A 26,235-nucleotide genomic window follows, 5' to 3' on the forward strand; every position below is an offset into this window, starting at 1 on the left:
GTCTTTTTTTCATACCAACACAAGCTACAAGATATTAATTTTTTTTTTTTATTTGAAAATTATTAATCAGGATATTTTATTTCCGGATGATTTGAGTAGAAAATTTAGTGTTCGAGATATTCTGATCGTGATACTGCAGTCATGATATTATTTATATTATCTGCGCTGTAAAATTTAGTTCAAATTTACCTTTCGGATTTTAAATAATTAATCCTATTATAATAAATAATGAGTTTACATATAAATATAGTAATAATGTTTTCTCACTTATGCTCCTAATAACGCTGATACATCTGGTCTCTTATACATACATCAACCCAATTCTCCCGCGAGGTACTCTCCCGCTTTTGAGATGCGCAAACTATGAGGTCTACGAGAGAGCTTGCGCGAGCTTCGACCCATCACCAAAACGGACTTGGCGGGTTGGCGTGAGGAACTTCGTGATCAAACAATACAAAATTCCTCTAATAAATAAATCAATCTCGATACTATATTTAAATACCTTAACAATAATTATATTTACATTTTTTTTTTTTTTCTAATTTTAATTAAAATTTAAAAATTAAAAAAAATAAAAATTAAAAATCTTACTTTTGTGAATAAAATTATTATAAAAATTATTTTGAAAAAAAAAAAATTATTGTTTGTTATTTTTCACTTTCAAGTAGTGTTTATATTTGTTCACTTTAAATGGCTTGTGAATAATTAATATTTTGTAATGGGATACTCGTAGAACCAAGTATACAAATTATCGAGGGGGTGGATAAACTCATCACCCAAAACAGGTAAAAATATTTTACATTATTTATTAATTCCATTAAATTAATTATTCAAAAAAAAAAAAGGCAAAAGAGGCAAAGGAAAATACCACTGTCAGTGTTTAAAAAAATGTTATTTTAATATTTTTCATTTATGTTTATAATGTGTATGTGTGTAATAGATGATTTTAAATTGACATAGTTGAATTGTCGCATTTGACAGAATGGGGGTGAAAAAGAGAACTGAGAATTGGGGGTGAAACAGACTTTGTCAGCGTATGGTTCGATGTACTCCCATGAGAATTATGATACTTTCGTGACATGACAGATAGAGTAGGCTATCCAGCATTTAATTTAATATTTTTTTTTTTTGTTTTTGATATCGCGTGTATATAACAATCATTTGAATTTTTGTTTGATATGAATATTTGCATTAAACAGTCACTGAATAATGTAGCGAAATTTTAATAAATAAAAAAGTTTTTATTATTTTTTTTTATTAACGATAATCAATTTAAATTGTATTGTTCATTTTTTTATTTATTTATAAAACAATCTGAATATTTTATTTGATGGAAATTATTGTTCAATATAAAATTATTATTTTTAATTTAATTTTAATGAATAATAATATTGAATTCATTTTTTGTCTGAATTATTTAATATTTTATTTATTATTCATTTGTGCGGTTTTATTGAGTTCAAAAAATTTTATTTTATTTGTGTCAATGAGATTGCCAATAACGTTTGATGAATTATTTGTTTTTTAAATTAATTATTAACATATCATTTTGAATTTATTATTTACATTAATTATACGATATTATGTTAGAATTATTCTCTAAATTAAAAATTCATTTTTAATTTTTGGATTCATTAATAGACTATAATTAATAACTGATAAATTAGCTATGAATTAGTTAATTTTGAAATAAATTTAATCGTTGAATAATTTAATATCAAATTATTATATGAATCAAAGGAAATAATGTTGGATCATTTAGTAATTAATTTTAGACAAAATTTCAAATTAGAAAAATTTTAAAATTAAAAAAATTTCAAATTAGAAAAATTTTATTGTTTTTAGTAAAATATGTACATTGTTGTACACATAGATGATAAAAACGATTGTTATCTTGTAGTTTTTATTGTCCTAGTTATTTTTTCGATGCTGAATAATTTTTGTAGTTGTTTTTTTAGTTATTTTTTTATGCTTGAAACATTGTTGTTGTAATATTGAAGAGAATATAGAAAAGCAAAACAAGAAGATAAAATGACCATTGGTGTCAGCGGAACAGGGAGAAAACTATATGAATGTGAAAATGAATGGAAAAAATGAACAGAGAATTGAGGAGTTAAAGGGGGATAAAGTTGTGAGTCCAATGGAAAGTACTGAATATAAACAGTATAGGTTTTTATGTCATATATTTATGTATATAGAAAAATAGAAAGCAAACTACAAAACGGATGTAGATTGAAATGAAAAAAAATTAAAAAAAGAAAAAAAAAGAAAATTGAAAAAGAATTATAACAAAAGAAGAACATGATAAATAAAAAATGTAAAAAATAAAAAGATGAAATATTTTTTAGACAAGCGACAATTTTTCATTTTCTACTTTTAACAAAATTAAAAAGAAATTAAATTTATTGATTGTCGTTGTTTTATTATAATACTTTTATTTATTTTATTATTTGTGTTTGAATTGAATGGAAAAAATAAATAAATAAAGTTATTTTTATTATTAAAATTTACAGGTGGAAAAATCGTGAGGCAAATGAGGATACAAGTGATGGATTGACAGTCACGTGGGACTGATTGTGAGAAAGTTGAATAATGAGTATCCCGCTGTGGTTTTTTTTTATTCTAATTATTCTCGTATTGGTCACACAATGTCCAGCATCAACTCGCAAAGGTAAATATAACATAACATTCATTAATTTTCTCGGCGAAATAACTCGAGCAAAAATATTCGAGTAAAAAAAAATACTCGAAAGAAAAAAAAATCTGTCGCTAGCAAGTGAAAAAAAATAAATAAATTACAAATTTATCAAAGCGATATGATAATAATAATTTGATAAATAATATATAGCAATAAATAAAAAAATAAATGAACATTTGATAAATAATTTGAAAGGTAAAATATTAATAAAATTAAATTTGAAAACATCATAATATTGAGTCATTACAATACGATGATTAATTAATTAATTTTAAAAAAAATTAATTTTCAATTTATCCAAGATCTATTAAGATTTTTGGCGATTTGAGGATCATACATTCTGGCGTAGATCAAGTAATTCTTGTCTCACTTGTCTATGCCAGAAGATATATCCCCAAATGCCGAAGCGTGACCTTGGAAGATCCCTCCGATACCAATTTATTTATTTAACAACCTAATCTCAACTAATATAAATCAAAACTTGGATTTGAACTCAAGACCTCAAGCACTATAGGCAATGCTCTTGCCTACTTGACCATCATCTGACTTGATGTTATCCAAGATGTACGATAATAGTTAACTTAAAAAAATAAATAAATTGTTTAATGGAATATTTATTTATTTATCGTGCTGATCATACTCTTGTCATAATTATTTTTCACAAATTTTAAATGCTCATAATTATCATTGAATTTATTTGTTACTCTGCTTGTATTATTTTCATAATTATTAATATAAAAAAGCTATTGACTGATTAATAATTTTATATTCAAACTAAATTTTGCTCCAATATATTTAAACAATTTTTCATTGTAAAATTCGTTTAATTTTTTTTGCTTCATATTCCAAATACAAAAAAAAAATTATTTTTTATTAAAAAGAAAAACAGAATTTTATTATTTCTTCAAGCTTTTTTTATATTTTATTATTATTTTGTCTGGATTGAATAAATTTAAAGAAAATTGAAAAAATTTAGAATCAGTCACGTTCATTTTATATATAATAATCTGAAGGAAAATTTGCTTACACACTTGGTAAATTTTCTCAGCGTAATCTTGTCAAGGGGTATGTACAAAACTTTTTCAAGAAGGGCCACAAGTGTGCATGCGTATGTGTATGCAGTGTTAGCTGTAGTATTATCACACAACGGATAACTTTAAACTTGTAAAATCCCCTGCCGAATATGCCTAACCCTGCAACGGGTTGAAAACTTATATTTTCATGGTGAGAGATAAAAAAAAAAATAGACCACCAAAAGAAAAAAAAATATAAAAATAAATATATAAAAAAAAAAAAAAAAACATGAACAAGTGAACGACAGAAAGTCGTATGAATAAAAATAAATGAAATAAATAAAATAAAAAAGAAAGATTAGAAAAAGTTTGTATAGAAAAAATAAAAAAAGAAAAATAAAAAAACTGTTGTCAGTAGGGTCAGGTGAATTTTGCAAAGATAGTATAAAAGCTCAAACCACATCTTCAAATATATATACATACACAAGAAGAAAAAATACAAGTACAAAAAATATAGGGGTTAAAAAAGAGGGATTAGAAAAAGGTGGCTGGGTAACCAGCTTCCTCATAATAATTCTTGTCTACCACCAATCTACAAATTTTTTTATTTTCTTTTTATTTATAACTTTTTTTTAGTTAATTGGTTTCTTGCTCATTATTTTGTCTACGGAATCAAAAAACACCAAGTAAATATTAATCCACTGATTATATAAAAACTTGCTATAACAATAATAGAAAAAAAAAATAAAAGTAATTAAAATATTTCAAGAGAAAGAAATATATTTGTAAATTAAAATGAAAAAAAAAAATATTATAATTTATTTTGGCTTATTTATTATTTATATTTTTTATGATTTTTATTACTTTTGTAATCGGTAAATCACGTGTGAGTTATTTACAATGTTGACTCATTTTTTTTAAATTCATTTTATTTTTATTTTTCGTCACAGCATTGTGTTGAGTAATGTTAAATTTCTCGCATGTTAGTTCCAGTGATTATCATTCATATATGATTTTGTTTTAGAAAAAAAATTTTTTTTTTTGCATAGCGTGTATGGTACAATTACACTGCAATATAAAAATATTATATATTTGGTAACACGACTAAATATTATGAACACAAATTGCTCGGTTAAATCATTGGGAAATATTTTTTTTGTCTGTCGAAAGAGGAAGTCAGTATACTGCAGACCGCGATGGCAAAAATAATAAAAACTTGCATATTCATAATTCAACCCTACGTTAACAAATCAACTTTTTTGATTGATTTTTTTTTTAACGAGTCAAGTAAAATGTCAAGTTATTTGTGTAATTAATTTTTATAATTAATCTTGATTATTAACAGCACAAAAATCAGTAATTAAAATGACAATTTACTATTTGTAAATGTAAAAAAAAATGACAGATTTTTTATTTTAAATGTTCATTTATTTTTATATTTATTTTTCAAAGTTCATCATTAAAATTTATTACATAATAAAGTCAGTATATTGAAGGACTCAATGTAAAAAAAATCCAGATGAAATATCTATTTTTAAACGTGGGGCGTAATTATTAATTTATAATTTTTTTCTTTTTTTGCCATCACAGTCTGTCGAATGTAAAAAAAAGAATTGCGCCCCACGTTTGAAAATGAAGATATTTGATTGATTTTTTTTTCACATTTGATCAGGTAAAATGCCAAGTTATTCATGCAATAAATTTTCAAAATTACCAATTATTAATTAACAATCAATTTTCACACAAGTGAACATTATCAATTAAAATTATTTGAACCTTTTCATTTTTATTTTCGCCCTTATTCAAAAATAAGCATACATCGACAAGTAGAAAAATACTAAAAAAGTAAATTGTAAAAATAACAAAATGTAAAATATTCATTAGCATCTCATATTTATTCATAAATAATCCATCTGTGGTAGCTTAACACTTGCAAGTTTTCTTCCCACGATACTTTAAAGATATATCGAAAGCCATAAGCATATAAGCAGGATGAAACTTTCAAGTTTATATACATCAACTTGTCCCTATTTCAAAAATTTTCAACTGACATTTCTCGTGTACTTTTAGTACATCTTTTAGCACATCCCATAAATCTATACACAAAATATTCTCAGCAGACATCAAAATGCCATATTACTAAATATCCATACCTGTGGTAAATAAACTCCACCACATATTTCCAAAATAACCCAACAAAAATTCACCCTAAAATACCCCTAAATAATTCACACATCAAACAATCCACAATTAATTTATAATATTCAAAAATTAAATTAAAAAATCTATTCTATTTACACGAAAAAATTTTTAAAATTACTTTATCATTTTTTTTTTTTTTTTGCTGTTTAAATAAATTAATAAAAAAAAAAAAAAAAAAATTTTAACAATGCTATGTAGAGTTAAAATAAAGTATAAAAAAAAATTTATATATATCACATAAAAACATGGAGATAATAAAATTTTTAAAATAAAAAAAAAAAGTTTTATTACTGTTGTTAAAATTATTTTTTATGATATGCTTGTTTATCATAGGGTAGCTTTATTATAGACACATAAATGTGTTTATTGTCAGTTGCATTATTCATACAGTGCAACATTAAAATGCATTGTAATTATTATTTTTTTTTATTAACCAGAAGTTTGTTAAACAATGCTTGTTATTGGTAAACATAATTTATATTATATAAATTCTAACAAAGGGTAATAATGGATAATAATAATAATATCAGGAAAATTAACAAAACACTCAATTTTCATGTTATTTAAAACAAAAGTTTTATTTATGTTTTTTTAATTATATTATATTGGCTTCCCAAGAATTTGTATGGTTTCTATATATTTTCAATTTTCAAAATAAATAAAATTCTTTGATGTCAATGATTATGGTAATTTAATTTATTTATTTGAAATTGTTTTGATAAAATAATAATTGCAATATTTTGCTCTTTAATTAAACTTGAGAAAAAAAAATTATTGGCGGATGAAAGTTTGAAATTTGATGAGTATTTGGACTATGTAAAATCATGAAAGAAAAAAAATCAATAACATCACTTGATGATAATGAATGAAAGGATAAATAAATAATTAAAAATTTTTTTTTAATAAATGTTTGTGTTATTATGGAGTATAAAAAAATAGTAAATTAAAATTTGTAATATTTGTGGATGATGTATTCGTAAAATTGGAATTATTGAAATATTTTTTTAATGAGAAATTTGAGAGATGAATTTTATTGAAAATTCTGTTGTATTAAATTGAAAACGGCTATCATCATTAATGATCAATTAATACTCGATATGAATTTTATTTTTTTAATATGATTCGTAATCATTATTAATAATTATTCATGGAAATATTTCATATATAAATTGTTCACACGGAGAAAAAAAAAAATTGTATATTGAATTTAAAATTTGAAAAAACATGATGTTTATTCAATTTATTTGTCGAGTGAAAAAAAAAGATCATCAATTTTGTATAGTTGGTGGAATATTATCATCAATATGGATGTATGTTTATATTTGCATTATGTTACTCGAGGGATTATACCCAGTGTATACATATTCATCTAATTCTTTTTGTTTTGGATTAAACACTGGGGTGGAATCTGAAACTCGCCAGCAGTGTACCACGATTACACGACTAAATATCGGTTAACAATGTCTCTGATAGAAATATCACAATCGAATATCCTAAACCAAAAATACTCTAAACAAAAATGTTTATCAAAGCGATATGATAATAATAATTTGACAAACAATATACAGCAATGAATAAAATAAATAAACATTTAATAAATAATTCAAAAGGTAAAATATTAATAAAATTAAATTTGAAATAATAATAACATTGAGTCATTACAATACAGTGACTAATTAAATAATTAAAAAAAAATTGATTTGCATTTTATGCAAGATCTATTAGGAATTTTGGCGTTTTGAGGTTCATACATTCTGGCGTAGATCAAGTAATTTTTTGTCTTACTTGTCTATGCCAGAAGATATGTGCCCCAAATGCCAAAGCGCGATAGGAGCAACTCATTTCTGAGCAAGGGAGTCAGATTTCACTTTTCTTTGTTGGTATTTGAACTCAAGACCACAAGCACCATAGGCAAGGCTCTTGCCTACTTGACCATCATCTCACTTGATGACATCCAAGTTGTATGATAATAGTTAATTTAAAAAAATAAATAAATTGTTTAATGTAATATTTATTTATTTATCGTGCTGATCATACTCTTGTCATAGATATTTTTCACAAATTTTAAATGCTCATAATTATTATTGAATTTATTTATTATACTGTGCTTGTATTATTTTCATAATTATTTATTTCCTGAATGAAAAAAATATGCTATTATTTGCTTATAAAAATTTTATATTGATGTCGTATTATTAAAATAAATTGTATAATTAAATTATTAAATAATAAGAATAATTAAATAGCTTATTAAATATTATAATGATGTTTATTCGTGATACCCTGAAACCCCGAACATTTGCATAAACACAAAATAAATTAAAATCCAAAAAAAAAATATAATAAATATACAAATTCGATGGTGGTAATGATAATGGTGTTGGGTGCAAGAATAATGAGGAATAAAATAGATATGCTGAAAATAAGAATGGGTCAAAAAGGGGAAGGTACCCCATAAGGAGCATCAATCGATCGATCCCCGGTGACCCGCATTTGCACTCTTGCAGAACCCTTACTGTGCAGAACATCATAATTTTTTTTTGTACAATAAATATATATTTTTTTTCAAGAAATCTTTGTACTTATTTATTATTTTTTTTTTTGTTGCTCATTTGAATACTGAATAGTTTATTTTGTATTTTCTTGATCGATCTTTGTCGATTAAATTAAATTTCTTTTTTACTTTTCTTATCTAATTTTTTTGACAAAAGAATATTTAATTTACCTTTATATTTATTTAAACAAACTCAGAAATATTGTTTCTTTTTTTTTTTATTTGCATAAATTTATTTTACATCATTTTTAAAAATAAAAGACAGAACTTTTATAGTTATTAATAATAATATTATTGTAAAAAAAAATTTAATACCTAGTATTGAATAAAAAAAAATGAATAATAATTTTATATTATAGAAAAAAAATTTAACACTGTTTAAAAATTTTTAACTAGAGTTTTTGTTCACCATGAAATATATCATAAATTTTACTTCAAAAGTTCAACAGTATAACGTCATTCAATTTTTACTGTTTGACTTTTTGTACAACCCAAGTCAATGTGAGTTTAAAATACATATTTTTTTTATTTTTTTTATTTTTATTACCTTACTCCAGTTGTATGTCTAGTTTTATTTTTTTTTTGTCTTCTTACACTCACTCGAGTTTTACGAGTCGTTGGCTTTGGCCCCACTGTTGGATCAAACTTTCACACCTGGTCAGTTTTCCAACATAATTTTTTACCAACCATTTATCTATTTATTTGTCTTTTTTTTTTTTTATTATTCTCTACACAGTAGCCATTGTGAAAATCCAACTTTATTTTATTTTCAGTATAAAATGAAATAATAAAAAAAATTCTAAAAAACAGAGAGTTTTTGAAATTTTACAGACCACAAACTAGATGAATATAAATGCAATGTTTATATGACAGTAAAAAATATTTTTACAAACGTATGATATAAATTTACTACTTTTTTTTATGTTAAAAAATACCTGTTATCTATGTTGTAAAAGTTTTATTTGAAAAATATTTGAATTTATTATTTATTTTTATTTTATATCTATATATTGTTTTTGTTTTTTGAATATTCATTCATACTGTGAATAGATATTTTTTTTATTTAGATAATAATGTCAAAAGTAATTTGAAAATTAAATTAAATTTTTTCATTTCAATGTGACTGAATGATTTATTTTAAAATGATGGTTTCAAAAAAATTTATTACACATTGTTTTTAATGAGAATTTTAAGTGCATCAACGATCAAAGTAACGAGAATTACAATGAAAAATATATTCATGGAAATGAAGTTTCAGATTTGATTGTCGACTCAAGTTGAATTAGCGTTGGGGCATTTACACACAAAACGAAAGAGGACGGGTTTACTAAAATAGAGTTACAGAGAAAACTAAAAAGATAAAAAAAAAACACAAATGAAAAAAATAAAACAAAAAAAAAAAGGGGTTGATAGTTTGAAAGGAGTTAAAAATTACGAGAACAATGTAGCAAAGAGGTCGACTATCGATTCCATGCTTCCAACTCATCCAAACTTATTCCAGTTATATTTTACTTTTAACCATTGATTTTACATTTTACTGACGTCATTTACAACTATTCTGTGTCCTTTTCATCCATGACATATTTAAAATTAAAATAAATAATTATAAAAATAATACAAGCACAGTATAATAAATAAATTCAATAATAATTATGAGCATTTAAAATTTGTGAAAAATATCTATAACAAGAGTATGATCAGCACGATAAATAAATAAATATTACATTAAACAATTTATTTATTTTTTTAAATTAAGTATTATCATATATGTTGGATATTATCAAGTGAGATGATGGTCGAGTAGGCAAGAGCCTTGCCTATAGTACTTGAGGTCTGGAGTTCAAATCTTGGTTTGTTGTCCGAAATATGCAGACGAAAAGATTACTAATTACTTCAGTCTGAACGAAGTTGCCAAGTTCGCGTTTCGGCGTTTGGGACATATATCTTCTGGCATAGACAAGTAAGTCAAAAAATTACTTGATCTACGCCAGAATGTATAATCCTCAAATCACCAAAAATCTTGATAGATCTTGGATAAATTGAAAATCAATTTTTTTTTAAATTAATTAATTAGTCATCGTATTGTAATGACTCAATATTATTGTTATTTCAAATTTAATTTTATTGATATTTTAACTTTTAAATTATTTATTAAATGTTTATTTATTTTATTTATTGCTATATATTATTTATCAAATAATCTTTATCATATTGCTTTGATGAATTTGTAATTTATTTATTTATTTCCACTTGCTAGTGAATATTTTTATTGTGACATATTTTCTACCAGATTTTATTATATTTTTTGTTTGGAGTATTTTCGTTTGGCATTTTTCAATCAGAAAATTTTTCTCCTCGATATTGAGGTAATTTAATTTTGGCAAAATATCAATATAAATAAATTGTTTTATATTTCATTTTAAAAATGATATATAAAAAGGTAATTGTAATGATTTAACAAGTAAAATAATATTAATGTAATAAAATTAGTTGAAAAAATAAAGAATAAAAATATTTGAAAATGATTGGAAAACGTGTTCACTTGGGGAAAGCAGTTTTCCATGTCACGATTTCTCTGGCTGTCGTCATGTCGATCTTATTACGTTGAATGTACGTGCACATGTACAAATAAGTAAAAAATTCCCATACGCTAAAGCAGTTCAAAACTCCAATGGCTTGAAACTTTTGTGCTTCTATTTTTTTTCCCTAATTTTTATTAGCGTGTGACTTTTAAAAGTTGATAAAATTAAAATAAAAAATAAAACTCGTATACTTATTTTTGAATATTTGTATACACGTGACAAATTATACGTCACAGTTAAAAAGTATTTTAAAAATAAGACCTCAAAGTTTACATTGTGCAAACTTTTATCAAAGTTAGCAGTTTGAATCGAGAAAATAATTTATTAGTAAGAGACATCAAGTTTTACTTGACGGATCAAAGTTATCAATATAAAATGTCTCGAGAAAAAAAAGTCAATTTTAATCCAGTTAAACAAACCATCACTAAAACAAATTATAGCTATTAAAAATCATGAATCAACAGCTACATAAATCGACGTAAAAAGTCGATTGATAAAACTATATACATCACAGCTTTTTTTTTTTCAACTTTTTAATTTAAAAAATTGATTTTCTTTTACCACCTGGTAAGAGTATTAAATTTATTATAAAGAGTATCAAGAATATAAATTATTCTCTCAATTTTCACCCCAGTAAAAATTATAACAAAAAAAAAAAAACTATTGATGATCATAAAAGATGAAATACACTTTTAGCTTGTTGCTATTTTTCATATTTTAAATGGCCACGTAAAATACAAAAAAAATAACAAGTTAAATGAAAATTTATCTCGAAATTATTTAAATAATCATGAGTAAAAAATAATTATTAATTTACACGAAAAAAAATTTAATTTCATTGATTGATTTTTATTTCAGCCGAACGAGATCACTGCAATAAAACTGTTGACATTTATGAGGATGTTTCGAGTCCAGCAGTGACGTCTGACACATGGGGAAAACCATTGACCTGCTGGTATCGGTTTAGGTCATTTCGAGGTACACCACGTGACTGGATATTACGTGTTCGTTTTAAGAAATTTAAAGTTGGTGTATTGGCAAATGCAACAACGTGTCTCGGTGGATTTTTACAAGTAAGTTTAAATATTTAAATAATTATTTTTTGTTTTATTTATAAATGTCTTTGTGAATATTTATTATCACTAAAAATTCTGTAAATTGGCTCGTTATAAAACGTGATATAATATTATTTTTTATTATAAATTTTTAATGGTTAAAAAGCGTGGTCACGTTTGATCGTTTACCCTGAAGCCAGTCGATAAAATAAATACAAAAACTTTTTATTTTTTTTTAATGATTCTGTCTGAAAGAAAAATACCAATAAAATTTTTTGTACAACATTCATCAACGATCAATTCCAATTGACAATTTTTTAAATTTTCAATTTCAATTATGTATTTATTTGATTTTTTTTTAAATGGAACAAAATGTAGAAAAAAAATAAAAACAATTTGTGGTATGTACTTTGACGTGAAATTGGGGGAAAGCACAGGGTTGTTATGGTATAAAATTGTGATAAAATTATTCTATGTAAACTCTCAATTTCAAGCTTCAACTATACAAATTTCTACAAACCACAATATCAGTGTGTTTTAATATAACTCTATATACAACTTCCAATTTAATTCTCTTTATTTCTACAGTACCTTCATTACAAATAGCCATTATTTCAGTTACTAATCAGAGACCATTTTGACTAATTAATTGTATCATATTATCTCTCTACATTTATCCAGTGTCCACTAAATTCTTTGTTATATTTTCAACTGAAAAAAAAATTAATTTTACATTAAATACCAATACTGGTATTAACTTTCTATCGCTTTCATTTATATTAATCATTTTTATTTATTATTGGATTATATTACTTCAATTTTTTAATAATAAACAATTAAAAAAATAATCAAAATAATTTTATTTGTAAATTAAAATATATTTCTTGTTTATCTTTCGGAGAATAAAATTTAAAAAAAAACAATAATAAAAATTATCGAAAATTGAACTTAAATTTGTCAGTGTATAAATAGTTAATTAGTAAATTAAAAAATTCAGCATTACATTTAATTGCATGAGGGAAAGATTGAGTAAATTTAAGCATTAAAATTATCTTTGATCATTTTGTACTTGTAACTGTCAGTAAATTGCGGTTTCGAAATTCAAGATGATGAGCAAAAGCAATAGAATGTATCTGAAAATTATATATATATAAAATAGATTTACAAACATTTCAAACTGTAAATGCCTGACGAGTAATCTCGTAGTTCAATATTGAGTATTGATCTTCGTCTGTCACTACGACGTATGTTTTTCATGTGTCTCTTTGTGTAAGTTTCTAAATACACATACAAACACACATACAATAATCTATCCCAACATCAAACTGCGAATATTGTGAACGTGATTTTATATATATTTTTTTTTATTCATTTCTTTTTATTTTGATGTGTGTATGTGAGAGTATGTCTACAATGTAAAATCGAAAGAAAATTCGTTCTTCTTCTATCGTAAAAACAGATTTTCTCTTATGTGGCCAACAGAGCTGATAAGAAGAAAAGCAAAAACCGAGCACTCATCGACACCTCTTTTTCTTTTTATTATTATTATTATTTATTTTATTTTTTTTTGCATCAACCAAGCACCGATTGCCTTTCTTTCAATTTTCAATTCTTTGCCATTCACCCTCTGGGGACACTGGTCCGACCAATACCTGACTCATACTACTGAATTCTTTCCATCTCTATTTATCCCACCTACTCTTTGATTAAAGAAACCTTATATTTTTTTTTTATACTGTTTCTGGATGATCGTGACTTTTTCTACAATTTCACAAAAAAATAAAGATTTAAAAATAAAAAAATACAGCAAAGCTCGTTTGTAGATATTTTAAAGTGATTTTTTGTTTTATTTTTTATTATAAATTATATTGATGCTTTTTTAATTGAATAGATGATAAATATTTATTTTAAAAATAAGATATATTGTTTTTTATTAATGTAAATAATATATTGATGATAAAATTTTTTTATGGAATAATATAAACTTGTTGAATGAAATAAAAATTTATTTTTTTCCAATGAAAAATAAAATCTACGGTTGAGTATGATTCGTTGAAATTTTTTTTTTTCTATTTTATTTTATCCAGTTGTAATGAGATATAAAAATTTATTATCTAAAATATTTACTCAACAAGAATTTTCTGTTAGATGTAAAATATATTTAATAAATAAATTCATAAAATAATCGAGTGGTTAATTGTTAAATTAATAAATTGCGTAATTTATAATTCACTAAATTAGTAAATTAAAAATTTAATAAATTCTTTGATGACTCATTGACCAATAAATAAATAAAATTTCAAATCAAGTGACATCAGAAATCAATAAATGAATAAACTATGAAAAAAATTAATGAAAAGTTTTATTTATTCTCTCATTGACTCACTCATAAATAAATAATTGTCAAACAATATTTTTACAATAAAAAAAAAAATTAAAAGTCACTTAATTATCACAGTGATAATGCAAACAATGAAACAAAAAGTCCACATGAATATTTACCAAATATATACATGACCCAGAGCTATAATAGGATTTCATAAATAAATTATTCTTTTATAAGGATTTATTAAACCTGATCCTTTTCTGCTTGAAAATTTCTAAAATACAAAATATTTAATTTACAAAGTTTATTTTTGTTCATTTTTTAAAAATCATCTTTTAGCATATGTCAAATTTGTTTTTCACCTGACCTATATATGTCAAAATAAATTAATTAATTTCAAATAAATAATTAAAATTTTATTATTTTTTTAATATTCTAAAATTAAAGAATTGAAAATTTTTAATTATGTTATTTTTGTAATTTTAATTCAATCAAATAACCGACAATTATGACAATTAAAAATATTTAAAAAATTAATTATTCTATTAAAAATTAAAAATAAAACTTTTTATGTTATTGATTTTGTTAGTGTATATTTAACATTTAAAAAATCATTAGATAAAAATCATATTTGAATTTATAACGTTACAGATAGTAATTACAATAAATCAAGTCAAAAGAATAGAAAAAAAAAAAATGAAACACCATAAAAAAAAAAGCTCTGTGATAATTCTAGTAAATCATTTTTTTAATTTCAAGTAAAATTTCAGAGGTATAATAATTTTAATGATATGATAGGCAAACAAGTTTATCTATATTTGTGTTTGTGTGTACGAATAGTTAATAAAACACACGCACAGTGTAGAAACTAGTTATAAATATATATAGACACGAGTAAGCTACATATGAAAGCTTGCATAAATAGTGTACAGGTGGCTTTCATTATACATACACTGTGTACAAATTCGAATATATATATAACATGTGTATAATACACAAGGGAGAAAGAGGCCTGCAGAAGATTAATAGCATTTCTGGACGTGACAAGAGTTGAGGGTCTATGTACATCAATATATATATGTATATATGTGAATCATTACTCACAAAAGGGCTAAACCATCAAATTAAAGTAAAAAAAAATCTGCTAATTTTATGTGGCATTACGTGATTTTGATTTTTTTAAAAGAAAAATATTTCTTAGAATTTCTAGATATTTATACTCTGGATTACTGGATTATTTTTTTATATAATTTATTCTTTTAATAATTTTCTGGGAAATTTATAAATAATACGAAGAAATATTTTTACTAATAATGAATTTAAAAATGATATTATTTTCATTATATACTTTGAGATATTTAAAAATTTAAATGGACTGATTTAGCGAAAATATTCAAAATATATCAAAAACTAAATTATTATCTTTTTAAAATTTGAATTGTTCAATTCCAAATAAAATAGAGCCTAAAAAAAAAAAATTGTCAACAATAAAAGCTTTTTTCATTTTAATATGTAGAACATTAATTACCTTTATGTATTTTTTTTTTTTTACTATCACTTTTTTATCAATCGGATAAAAAAAAAAAAAAGAAACCTTTTGTTGCTGATGTGAAGATATATATTTGCATAGTCAGTTTAAACTATATACAAAGCTACTATGTACATAGCCTATATAATTTATCACCAAGTATGTATATATTAACATCAACCCCTTATCTAAAATAATTTCTCAATAAATAATTAACAACACAGTCATATTTAAAATTTTTTAAATATTAATTTTATTTTTTCAATTATTAAATTTACTTATATTCTAAAAATAAATAATTCTGTGAAAGTTTAAAATGTAATATACATTAAGCTCATTATTATAAATTTTTAATTTTATTAAAAAACAATTTACGTAATTTTAAATTTAAAAAATCAATAAATATTTATATAATTTTATATTTAAAAAAAAAGATTTTTTAAAAATTAAGTTAGTTATTTTTTCATTGGATTTTATTAATTATAAATTATTCTTCATTAGTATAAAAGCTTGGTTAATATTTTTCCATATAATATTATTTTCATTTTGGTAATTTTCCAAAAAAAAAAAAATAAATTTTATTTATACACAGCATGCCTCTGATATACACCATGAAAAATTTGACTATTGAATTTTACGTTATATAAAATTTGCGATATATGCAACGATCCTCCTACTCTATTTACATATACATACATATTTTGTATATAGAATAGACAATGAGAAAAGAGAGTGAGCCTGGAGTCGCTTGGGTAATCCTGTTTACATATTTATTATATTCCTTGCTAGAAATGCTAGAGGTGCTAGACACAACTCTATCTCCAACGATTCGTTGACTCTCTACGTATTTTCAATTTATTTATATATACATAAATATATTTATATAAAATATATATATTTTTTTTTCCATATACTTTTGATGAGTTTTTGTGTTATTTATTTTTATTATTTTCATATATATAATAATCATATGATTTATATTTTAATTTAAAACAAAAACTTTTTTAATATTGTCTTTTGATTGTGTTAAATTAAATTATATTTAAATTTATAAATTTAAAATAAATTATTATTTTAATAATTATGTATTATTTTTTTTATCAATTTAAAATGATAATTTTTTTGTCAATAAATTGAATACTTGTTTTTTTTTTTCATTTAAATTATTCATTGGATTATGGAGACACAAAAGTGTCGATCAATCTGACACTGTACATTATGAAAATATTATTAAAAAAAATAGTTTTCTTTTTTTAAATAATCGACGTATTTCAAATGCATCAAAATGCATAATGCACTATTCTTGGTTTTCTTGAGTATTAAATTGAGAATGAGCTAGTGTTAGTGTGTATAAATGTAAAATAGTGGTAGTGATGATGATGATAGAAATAAAAATTGGAATAAGGGCAAAATGGCACAGAGATAAAATATATATTTGACTTACAATGAGAAAAGAAATTATTTAAAGAAAGAAAACTGTAAGAATAAAAGAATAAAAAAAAATTAAAAGATGATGCTGTGATGTGGAAGAAAATAATTATATTAAATTTTTCTTATTCATTTAATTGCATGTATATATTTTTATCTTATTATTTATACTATTATTTTTTTTATTTTTACAAAATATTAAGGAAAAAAAAAATTAAAGACAATAGAAATTGTTGGCTATAGAAAAAAGTGTTTTGTATACATTTTTTTCTATTTTTTTTTTTGCTTTTTTTTTATGAACTAAAAATACGGTCAAGATGTAAAAAGCTCAGAGTGAATATAGTGAACTTAATTGTCAAGTGAAATGGTGGTTGGAGGAAAAAATTTTATGTCAAAAAGTTGATGAAAAAAAAATTTGAATGTAATTTTATATGTTGAAGAAAATAATATTAAAAAAAAATTATTTTAAAAAAGAAAGAATTTCTGGGTGATGTCTAAATTTTTCAACTTGTCTTTCAACAAGATTTTGTAGAAGCATGCGTTTTTAACATCTGCACGTTCTATGCTTAAAAAAATATATACTGGTTGAAAGATCAGAGATTTTACAATTAAATATTCTACACACGATGTTGCAGAGTAGAAGGACGAGTTAACGCTCACTTTTGAATCACGTATATATTTCTATACACTTGGTAAAATGATAAAATGAAAAAATGTTTAAATAAAAAGTATAGCTATGAAAAGGACCCACTGTTAAATCAAATTACCATAGTTGTTTCATTACAAATAAACTGTATATTTTTTTATCAAACAAAAAAAAATATATTTTTCTTTTATTTTATTCAATTTTTAATATTTAAATTATTTTCTTTTCTCTTGCTGCTAAAAAACCATACAAAAAATAAATTTAATTTTTAATATAAAAAAGTGAAATAAATTTAATTAATTAATATTATTATTTTTTTAAAATATTATCAAATATTTGAAATTCCAGTTGAAAAAAAAATTTTTTTTTTACGTTCAAAACTCATATTACGTTATTAAAAAATTTTTCTGTACTATATAAAAGTGAACAATGTTTTTTTTTTTTTTATTTTTTATTAAATAATGTTCTTTATTGAAAATAAAAAAAAAAAAATTATTATTTTCAATTTAATAATGTGATTTTAATAGTAATAAATTTCGACGAAATTTCGATTATTTTACAGCTTTAATATATTATTTGTTGTATTAATTTTTTTTCAAATTTATTTATGAAAGTTAAATTTATATTAACTTATATTTAAATAAGTTAATTGTGCATTTCGAAAGCTCATGTTTAATCTAAAAATTCAATATGAACTTGTTTGTCAATTGTTTACAATAAATACTCATTATAAAATTGACTTTGTTTTTTTTTTAATAACAATGAATATAAATTCAAAATTAAAATTACATTTTAATTCTAAAATAAGTACTTGGCTGTACTTTGAAATTATGATTGTACTAATTACGAAAAAAAAATGCAAAATGATTTCGAAATTTCTACAAAGTAATTACAATAAAGCTTGAAGAAATATTTCTACCAGAATCTAGCTTTAATTTTAAATGTCTTTAAATGACATTGACTGTTTGAAAAATAGAAAATAATTAATTTAAAAAATACCTGGTGCTTTAAAATTAATTTTACAAATATCCTAAAAATTAATTTAGCAATTGGCAAATTTCTAAAAAATTTTTGATACAAAATCATGTTGGTTTCGATAAATAAAAATATATTAATATGCAATAAAGGAAGCGCATTGAAAGCACAAAGTTGAATGCAACGATCGAGCACTCCCCTAGGTGATATGATAATATTCTCTCTTCAAGTTAAGTTTAACGAAGCTCGTCGTTGGAACGCATGCCGGATATTAAATGAGCACAACACTTGCATCATCCCTCTTATTATTATTATTTTTATATTTTCTCTCATATATTTTATATTCTTTTTTTTTTTCTTCTTCATTCACCATGAACCCACCCAGACAACAATATTTTTTTTATAATTTTTTTTTTTCCAAGCCAAGAGTTTGGAAGCAAACAATATGTCCGTTTAATTTACTGAAAATAAACGGATGGCAACTTCCGTCATTGTTTGACAAACTATTTTTTATTTGACATGTATTGATTGCTTCATTTCAAATAGCTAGAAAATTTAATAAATGTCTTGTTTAATCTTAAATTTAAATTTAACAAATGAAATTTAATTTAACTTTTATTTTTATCAAATTAATTTTAACACTAGTAGCTGGAAAATAATCAACAAGTTAAAAAAAAAATTTACTTTATTAAATTCAATACACATAGAATGTTGAAAAAAATTTAAAAATTTATATTTTCAATAATATTGACAATGAGAATAAAAATATATTCAAGTTATTTTTATATTAAATTATTTTATAAAAGAATAACTTGAAACTGTCCCAGTTGAATTGAATAATATTTTTATATCTTTCATAAAAAATTCAGTTTGAACGGGTAAAAATAAAAAAATATAAATTATTCAAAAGTTTTGTCATTTCAATAAGAGAATACTCTGAATAATATAATAAATTAAAAACTTTATTTTATAAAAATTATTAAATGATAAAACGAAAAAAGGTAGAAACATAAATTAAAAATATATTTAAAATAATTATTGATTGATGATTTTTTTGTTTTTGTTTCAGATAATTGATGGTAATCAAAAAACACTAGTGAGCAATCGCCGTGAACCAGGTGTATTTTGTGGTGAATCAGAACAACCACAAACATTTATATCAGAAACAAGTTTTGTACGTGTATTATTTCATGCTGATAATTTTACTGATCAAACATATTTTAGTTTTGATTCACGTGCTGAACAACAATTCGAAGTTTATTTACGTTATGGACAACATCCAGAATTGTATCCAAATCGTCGTGGTGAAATAGTACCAGGTAGTTATTGTGAACGTGATTTTAAAGATTGTCGTTTACAAACATGTTACGTACAAAGTCCAGCATATCCTGGTATATATCCACGTTCATTACATTGTAAATATCGTTTAAATACACGTCAACCGTTTATTAAGTTATACATTGAGAATGAAGAATTTAATATTGATGGACAACGCTGTGAAAATATTATGACCTGTCCAATGAGACCAATTAGTTCTGGTTCTCAACATTGTCCATATGATTACATACGTGTTTATGATGGTAAAGATGATAGCGCAAAAGTCATTGGTACATTTTGTGGTATGGGAAAATTTCCATACAGTATAATTGGTACAAGTGCTGATCTATATGTTGAATTTGTATCATCACCAGCTGGTCCATTATTAAATACTGGCTTTCATTTTAATGTTGGTAATTGGCCAGCTCATGTTGAAACAGCTGGTGTTAAAAATGGTAGTTGTGATTGGTTATTAAGTAGTGATTCATTATTACCTGGTGGTGAAGGTATATTTTTATCAGTTGCACATTGGTATCCACCACATACTAGTTGTACATATCTTATTAGTGGTAAAATTGGTGAAATAGCACGTTTATATTTTCCAAGTTTTCGTGTTAATCGTATTGAATCACCAATTAAATTATATGATGGTGATTGTGGTGAAAGTTTAACAATATACGATTCAAATTGGCCAGATGATGCTAAAATTATTAAAACATTTTGTGATACATTTAGTAAACCAATGGAAAAATATGATTTTATATCAACAACAAATTCAATGTTTGTTAGATTTGAAAGTAAAACTGGTAGTTATTCTGGTAGTTCATTATATTATTGGGCACATTATGATTTTTTTAATGCAACTAAATTTGGTGAAACAGTATTAAATACAGAATGTGATGAAAATTTTTCATCATGGAAAACACAATCTGGTGTATTACAATCACCATTAAATACATTATTATACAAAAGATCTGGTGATCCACCAAATGATTTATCATGTACATATAGCTTTTTAACTGATAGCCGTTTATATGCAAGAGTTATTATAATTATAAATTCAATAACATTTAAAGATAATCCATATTCACAATGTGGCCATTGTTGGGACAGTCATGCTGATCGTTTAATAATACGTGAAATAAATACTAATAGTCATAATAGCAACAATAATAATAGTAATGAAACAAGTAAAGGTGGACATTGTTTGTGTAAATTAAATTCACCATTACGTATTGTATCACGTGGTGGTAAAATTGAATTAAAATTATTAATTGATGGTAGTCATTCAGCAACAAGTTATTTTAAACAATCAATACCATTATTTACTGCAAATTATGAATTTATACATAGTCCATTATGTGGTCCAGCATTATTATCACCAACAACTGATGGTGAAGTTGAATTTCCAAATTATGAAGCACTCGGTTATGTTACACCACCACGTACTATTAAATGTATATGGGAATTACGTGTTAATCCAGATAGAGATTTATGGTTAAATTTTGATAAAATTAAATTTGCATCACGCTCATGTGAAGATGGTAAACTTGAAATTTTTTTAGCTGGTTCACTTGAACCATATTTAGGTATATGTGGTGAAAATGTTAGTTTTGTACGTGAAATGCCAATATTATCAGCTGGACAATTGGGTATGCCTAAAATACCAGATGGTGAACCACCACCAATAATAATACAATTTACTGGCTCAATGACACCAGCAAAAGTTGCATTTAAAATAGCATGGACTGAATTATATCGTTTACCACGTGATAATAATGGAAAATTAAATACCCAAAAACTTGAATCATGTGAATTTAAATGCCCTGGTAATAGTGGTTGTATACCAAATAATTTATTATGTAATGGTATTGTTAATTGTCCAAAAATTAATTTATCATCTGGTCAATTATTGAATGTTAGTTTAATTGAACCAGATGATGAATCAATTGAAATATGTGGAGGACCAATTGGTGCTAATGGAAATATTGGATTAGTTGGTACTGCTGGATGGGCAGGTGCTGGTTTAAGTGCTGGTATTGCAATATTACTTGGTATTGCTTGTCTTGTTATTGTTTGTCGTTTATGTAAACGACGTACACACACAAGAGATATTCATGTGCCCTATTAATGCAATTTAATTTTTTATTTTATAATTTATATATTGTTAATCCATATTCATCATGAGCATTATTAAATTAAGCCACACACAGTACAGAGAGAGGAATAGTGACAGAGTTTATAAACATAATTAACTGACAAGAACATGGACATTTTGAAGCTGTCTAGATATCTATATATCTGACAGAAATAATTAAATTCCAACATAGATAAGATTTTGTACGTGATGAGTACAAGTAAGCTAGTAAATATTCGATAATCTGTCAGGCAAACTTTGTAAAATCCATTTACTAATCTTTTAAAAAGTTAATATATAATTTTGACCCAATTTATTTATCAAATCAACTAAATTTAAATAATAATAATGTTTTTAAAAGTATTATTATATTCTTATTTGTAAATATTAAAAATATATTATTTAAATTATTTCAAGAAGATAATATATTTCAAAAAGAAAAAATGTAATAAATAAAAATTGTAATGTAATGCGTTTTACAATAAATAAATAAATAATTAAACTAGATAATATTATCATCATCGATATAATTATAAAAAAAAAAATTACATTGTATTGTAATTATTACTGTAATTGATTATTATATTTTTTACAAATAAAAACAATTGAAAAAAAAAATATTTCTATTTTATAAAACAAATATTTTTTATGATGACAAGGATTTTAAAATTAATTTATAACAATTGATTGTAGAAATTAACAAAAGACGATATATACCAACTCATTCCAGGAATAAGCATTTCGCTTCTGTTCGTGAAATAAGTTGAATACTAAAAGCTAGCTTTCAATTGTCTTGAAAGTTTTGAACATTGCTACGTTAAGTGGTGAGTGCTACCATGGCTAAAGTAATATAATCATACGATTATTATTTGTCCAACATTTTCATATTAAACTTATCAAATTATCCTTCATCAATTTAATTTTTTTTTGCTCCTTATTATTATATATTATTATTTTATTTCTATTCACATTGAGTGTGCGAGTTTTAAATAACAAATCAGTAAAACATGTTTGAATTATTTTCACCAATAAAATGTCTGTTATCACGTGAACCTGTCACAATTGATAACATTGTATTTAGATTACATTGTCGAATGACAGTTATAATATTGACAACATTTTCGATTCTCATAACTGCAAAACAATTTGTTGGCGATCCAATATCTTGCATCGCTGACGGTACAATTGGTAAGTACATAGAAAAATTTTTTATTCTTCATTTCTGTAACATAAAAAAGATATATAAATAAATTTTAAAAAATAATTGTCAGTTAATTAGTATGAAGCAAAATAATGACAATATATTTAATGGAAAAATATTTAATAAGCTCTGTTGAATAGAGTTGAACAAAAAAAAATATATATAATAGAAAAAAAAAAAATACATGAAATGTTCTCAATAGACTTTTACAATCCATAAAAAAAAAAAAAAGAGAATGAACAAGAAAAAAAACACAACTTTTATATACGAGAGTTTATAAAGCCAGATTTCACTAATAAAAATGTCATTTTGAAGAGTAAAAAAGATGAGCTTGACGAAAGTAAAATTCACGTTTAATCTCGGACTATCCCCTGGGGCTTAATCTACAATGTGAATGTGGCTCTAACTCATCTCTGGTCACAAAATAAATAAAAAATAAAACACACAATTGGACTTTTTACGGTTTTACAGTCAAAAAATCAACAAAAAAAAACGTTTAAAAATAAAGTATTCATTATACTTGTTAGTCTTTATTTTTATTTATTATTCTAACTCTTTAAAATTCATTAAATAACATCAAAAAAAAAAAAAAAATACTCAATAAAATTAATAAATAATAATTGCAATCAATTTGATAATTAATTTATTATTTTTAAAAACCCAACAAAATTAATTAAAAATAAATATAAAAAATTCAAGATAATTAAGAAAAAGTCTCAAAAGTTATCAGCTTAAAAAATGAAATAAAACTTTGATATTAATGATAATCACTTGAGCTTTTTTATTTTCATTGTCTCGAGACGATGCTTCTTGATAAGAAGGATTATATAAAATTAATAGGATTTTTTTATTTTTGTCTGTTTCATTATGGTTATTTTTTTTTTCAAGCTCTTTTTGTATTTTTTTTTTTATAGATAAGGAATCAATTGATGCTTACTGTTGGATTTATAGTACATTTACAATAGCAAGACATTTACGTGGTGTACCAGGTCGTCATATTGCAAATGCTGGTATTGGTCAAGGTCTTCCAAATGATGAAATCCATCATCATCGTTATTATCAATGGGTATGTAATATTTGCATTATCATAATCCATAATTTTAAATTAATTTGTAAATTTAATGATGTGCAACAGGTATGCTTGGTATTAGCTCTTCAGGCTATTGTATTTTATTCACCAAGAGCATTATGGATTGTACGTGAACGTGGTACTGTTGCTTTACTTTCACGTGATTTAACATCACCATTATTACGTGATGTATGGAGTCAAGAAAGAAAAGAACAACTTGTCGAATATTTTGCAACTACTCATCTTCATGCACATACATATTATGCATTGTCATTTTTTTTCTGTGAAATATTAAATTTTATAAATGTCGTAAGTTGATTGTTCATTAAATTATTAAAAATAATTAATACCTTTTTCTTTTTTACAGATTGTACAAATATTATTGTTGAATGTATTACTTGAAGGACAATTTTTAAAATATGGATCATCTGTTGTTGAGTTTGAAAGTGAAACAAAACCATTTGAAAGAGTTGATCCAATGTCAAGATTATTTCCGAAGGTATCCAAATGTACAATATATACATATGGCTCATCTGGATCAGTACAAACAAAAGATGCACTTTGTGTATTACCATTGAATGTTGTCAATGAAAAGACATTTGTATTTTTATGGTTTTGGTTAATATTTCTTGCTTTTGCTGGTGCTGTTGCAATTATTTATAGAATTATTGTACTAACACAAGCACATGCACGTATTTATTTACTAAGAGCATCAACAAGAACTGTGCCATTATCACAAATTCAAACTATTGTTAAGACATTAAATTTCGGTGATTGGTTTTTGCTTTATCAATTATCACGTAATGTTAATCCAATTGTATATCGTGAACTTATCACTGAACTTGCCAACAAATTTTCAGGCAAATATTATTCACATGTTGCTTGAAATTGTTTATTAATTTTGATCCATTTTGTTTATCCTATAAATTTAGCTGATAAGTTTTTCTTTTGTGTTTAATTGTTGTCTGCATCAAGGACATTATTGTCTCAATATTTTACTATGTAGAAAATGATATTTTTTTAAATTAACAATAAAAGAATATTAATTATAATTTTTTATTTTAATATTTATTCATTTTATGGTGATTTTATAATTTATGTACTTACTATTTTTTATTTCGAAATTTATAAATATGACGAGGGATCATTGACCGACTCCTGGTGCATCCTGATACCTGGTGCATGACTGTTTAAAAATGGTGGCAATCGGTAACCTCGACAACGACCTTGACAACCCCAATAAACGTTTTTGTTTTTGTTTTTTTTTCTGTTCATTATTTTTATACACAAAACTTGAATCTAACCTCAAAAAAGAAAATTAACTTTTGACAATATTTATCTAAAATTATAATTAATTTAATATTTTAATTTGTTTATACAAAATTGCTGATAAATTTTAACGTAAGTTTAGATTATTATTATTCAATTAAATTAACCTTTTTTCATTTCTATTTTTGTTATTCAATTTATAAATAATTTAGAAAAAATAAAATGGATAATTTTA

At 23.7% G+C, this 26,235-nt stretch overlaps 1 protein-coding gene and 1 long non-coding RNA gene across 2 annotated transcripts; one reads left to right on the top strand and one right to left on the bottom strand.

Moving 5' to 3' along the window:
* The first annotated feature begins 434 nt into the window (after positions 1 to 434).
* On the top strand, positions 435 to 23,079 carry LOC122848366. The gene is made up of 4 exons (XM_044146403.1): positions 435 to 785; positions 2,514 to 2,671; positions 11,908 to 12,122; positions 20,077 to 23,079. The coding sequence occupies exons 2-4, from the start codon at positions 2,593 to 2,595 to the stop codon at positions 22,453 to 22,455; spliced, it is 2,673 nt and encodes an 890-aa protein (XP_044002338.1). The 5' UTR covers positions 435 to 785; positions 2,514 to 2,592; the 3' UTR covers positions 22,456 to 23,079.
* Positions 22,979 to 26,030, bottom strand: LOC122848471. Its single transcript, XR_006373461.1, has 4 exons — positions 25,839 to 26,030; positions 25,082 to 25,729; positions 24,600 to 25,012; positions 22,979 to 23,683 (listed from the first exon to the last, which is right to left on the bottom strand). It is a non-coding gene; the product is annotated as an uncharacterized LOC122848471 (long non-coding RNA).
* Between the last annotated feature and the right edge of the window lie 205 nt (positions 26,031 to 26,235).

Source organism: Aphidius gifuensis, linkage group LG2 (genome assembly GCF_014905175.1).
Source record: "Aphidius gifuensis isolate YNYX2018 linkage group LG2, ASM1490517v1, whole genome shotgun sequence".
Taxonomy (NCBI): domain Eukaryota; kingdom Metazoa; phylum Arthropoda; class Insecta; order Hymenoptera; family Braconidae; genus Aphidius; species Aphidius gifuensis.

Excerpts from the sequence above, each read along its gene's own strand:
- LOC122848366 (XM_044146403.1), top strand. The coding sequence starts at position 2,593 with ATGAGTATCCCGCTGTGGTTTTTTTTTATTCTAATTATTCTCGTATTG. Across the intron at positions 2,672-11,907 it reads TCCAGCATCAACTCGCAAAG|CCGAACGAGATCACTGCAAT; the intron begins GTAAATATAACA and ends TTTTTATTTCAG. Across the intron at positions 12,123-20,076 it reads GTCTCGGTGGATTTTTACAA|ATAATTGATGGTAATCAAAA; the intron begins GTAAGTTTAAAT and ends TTTTTGTTTCAG.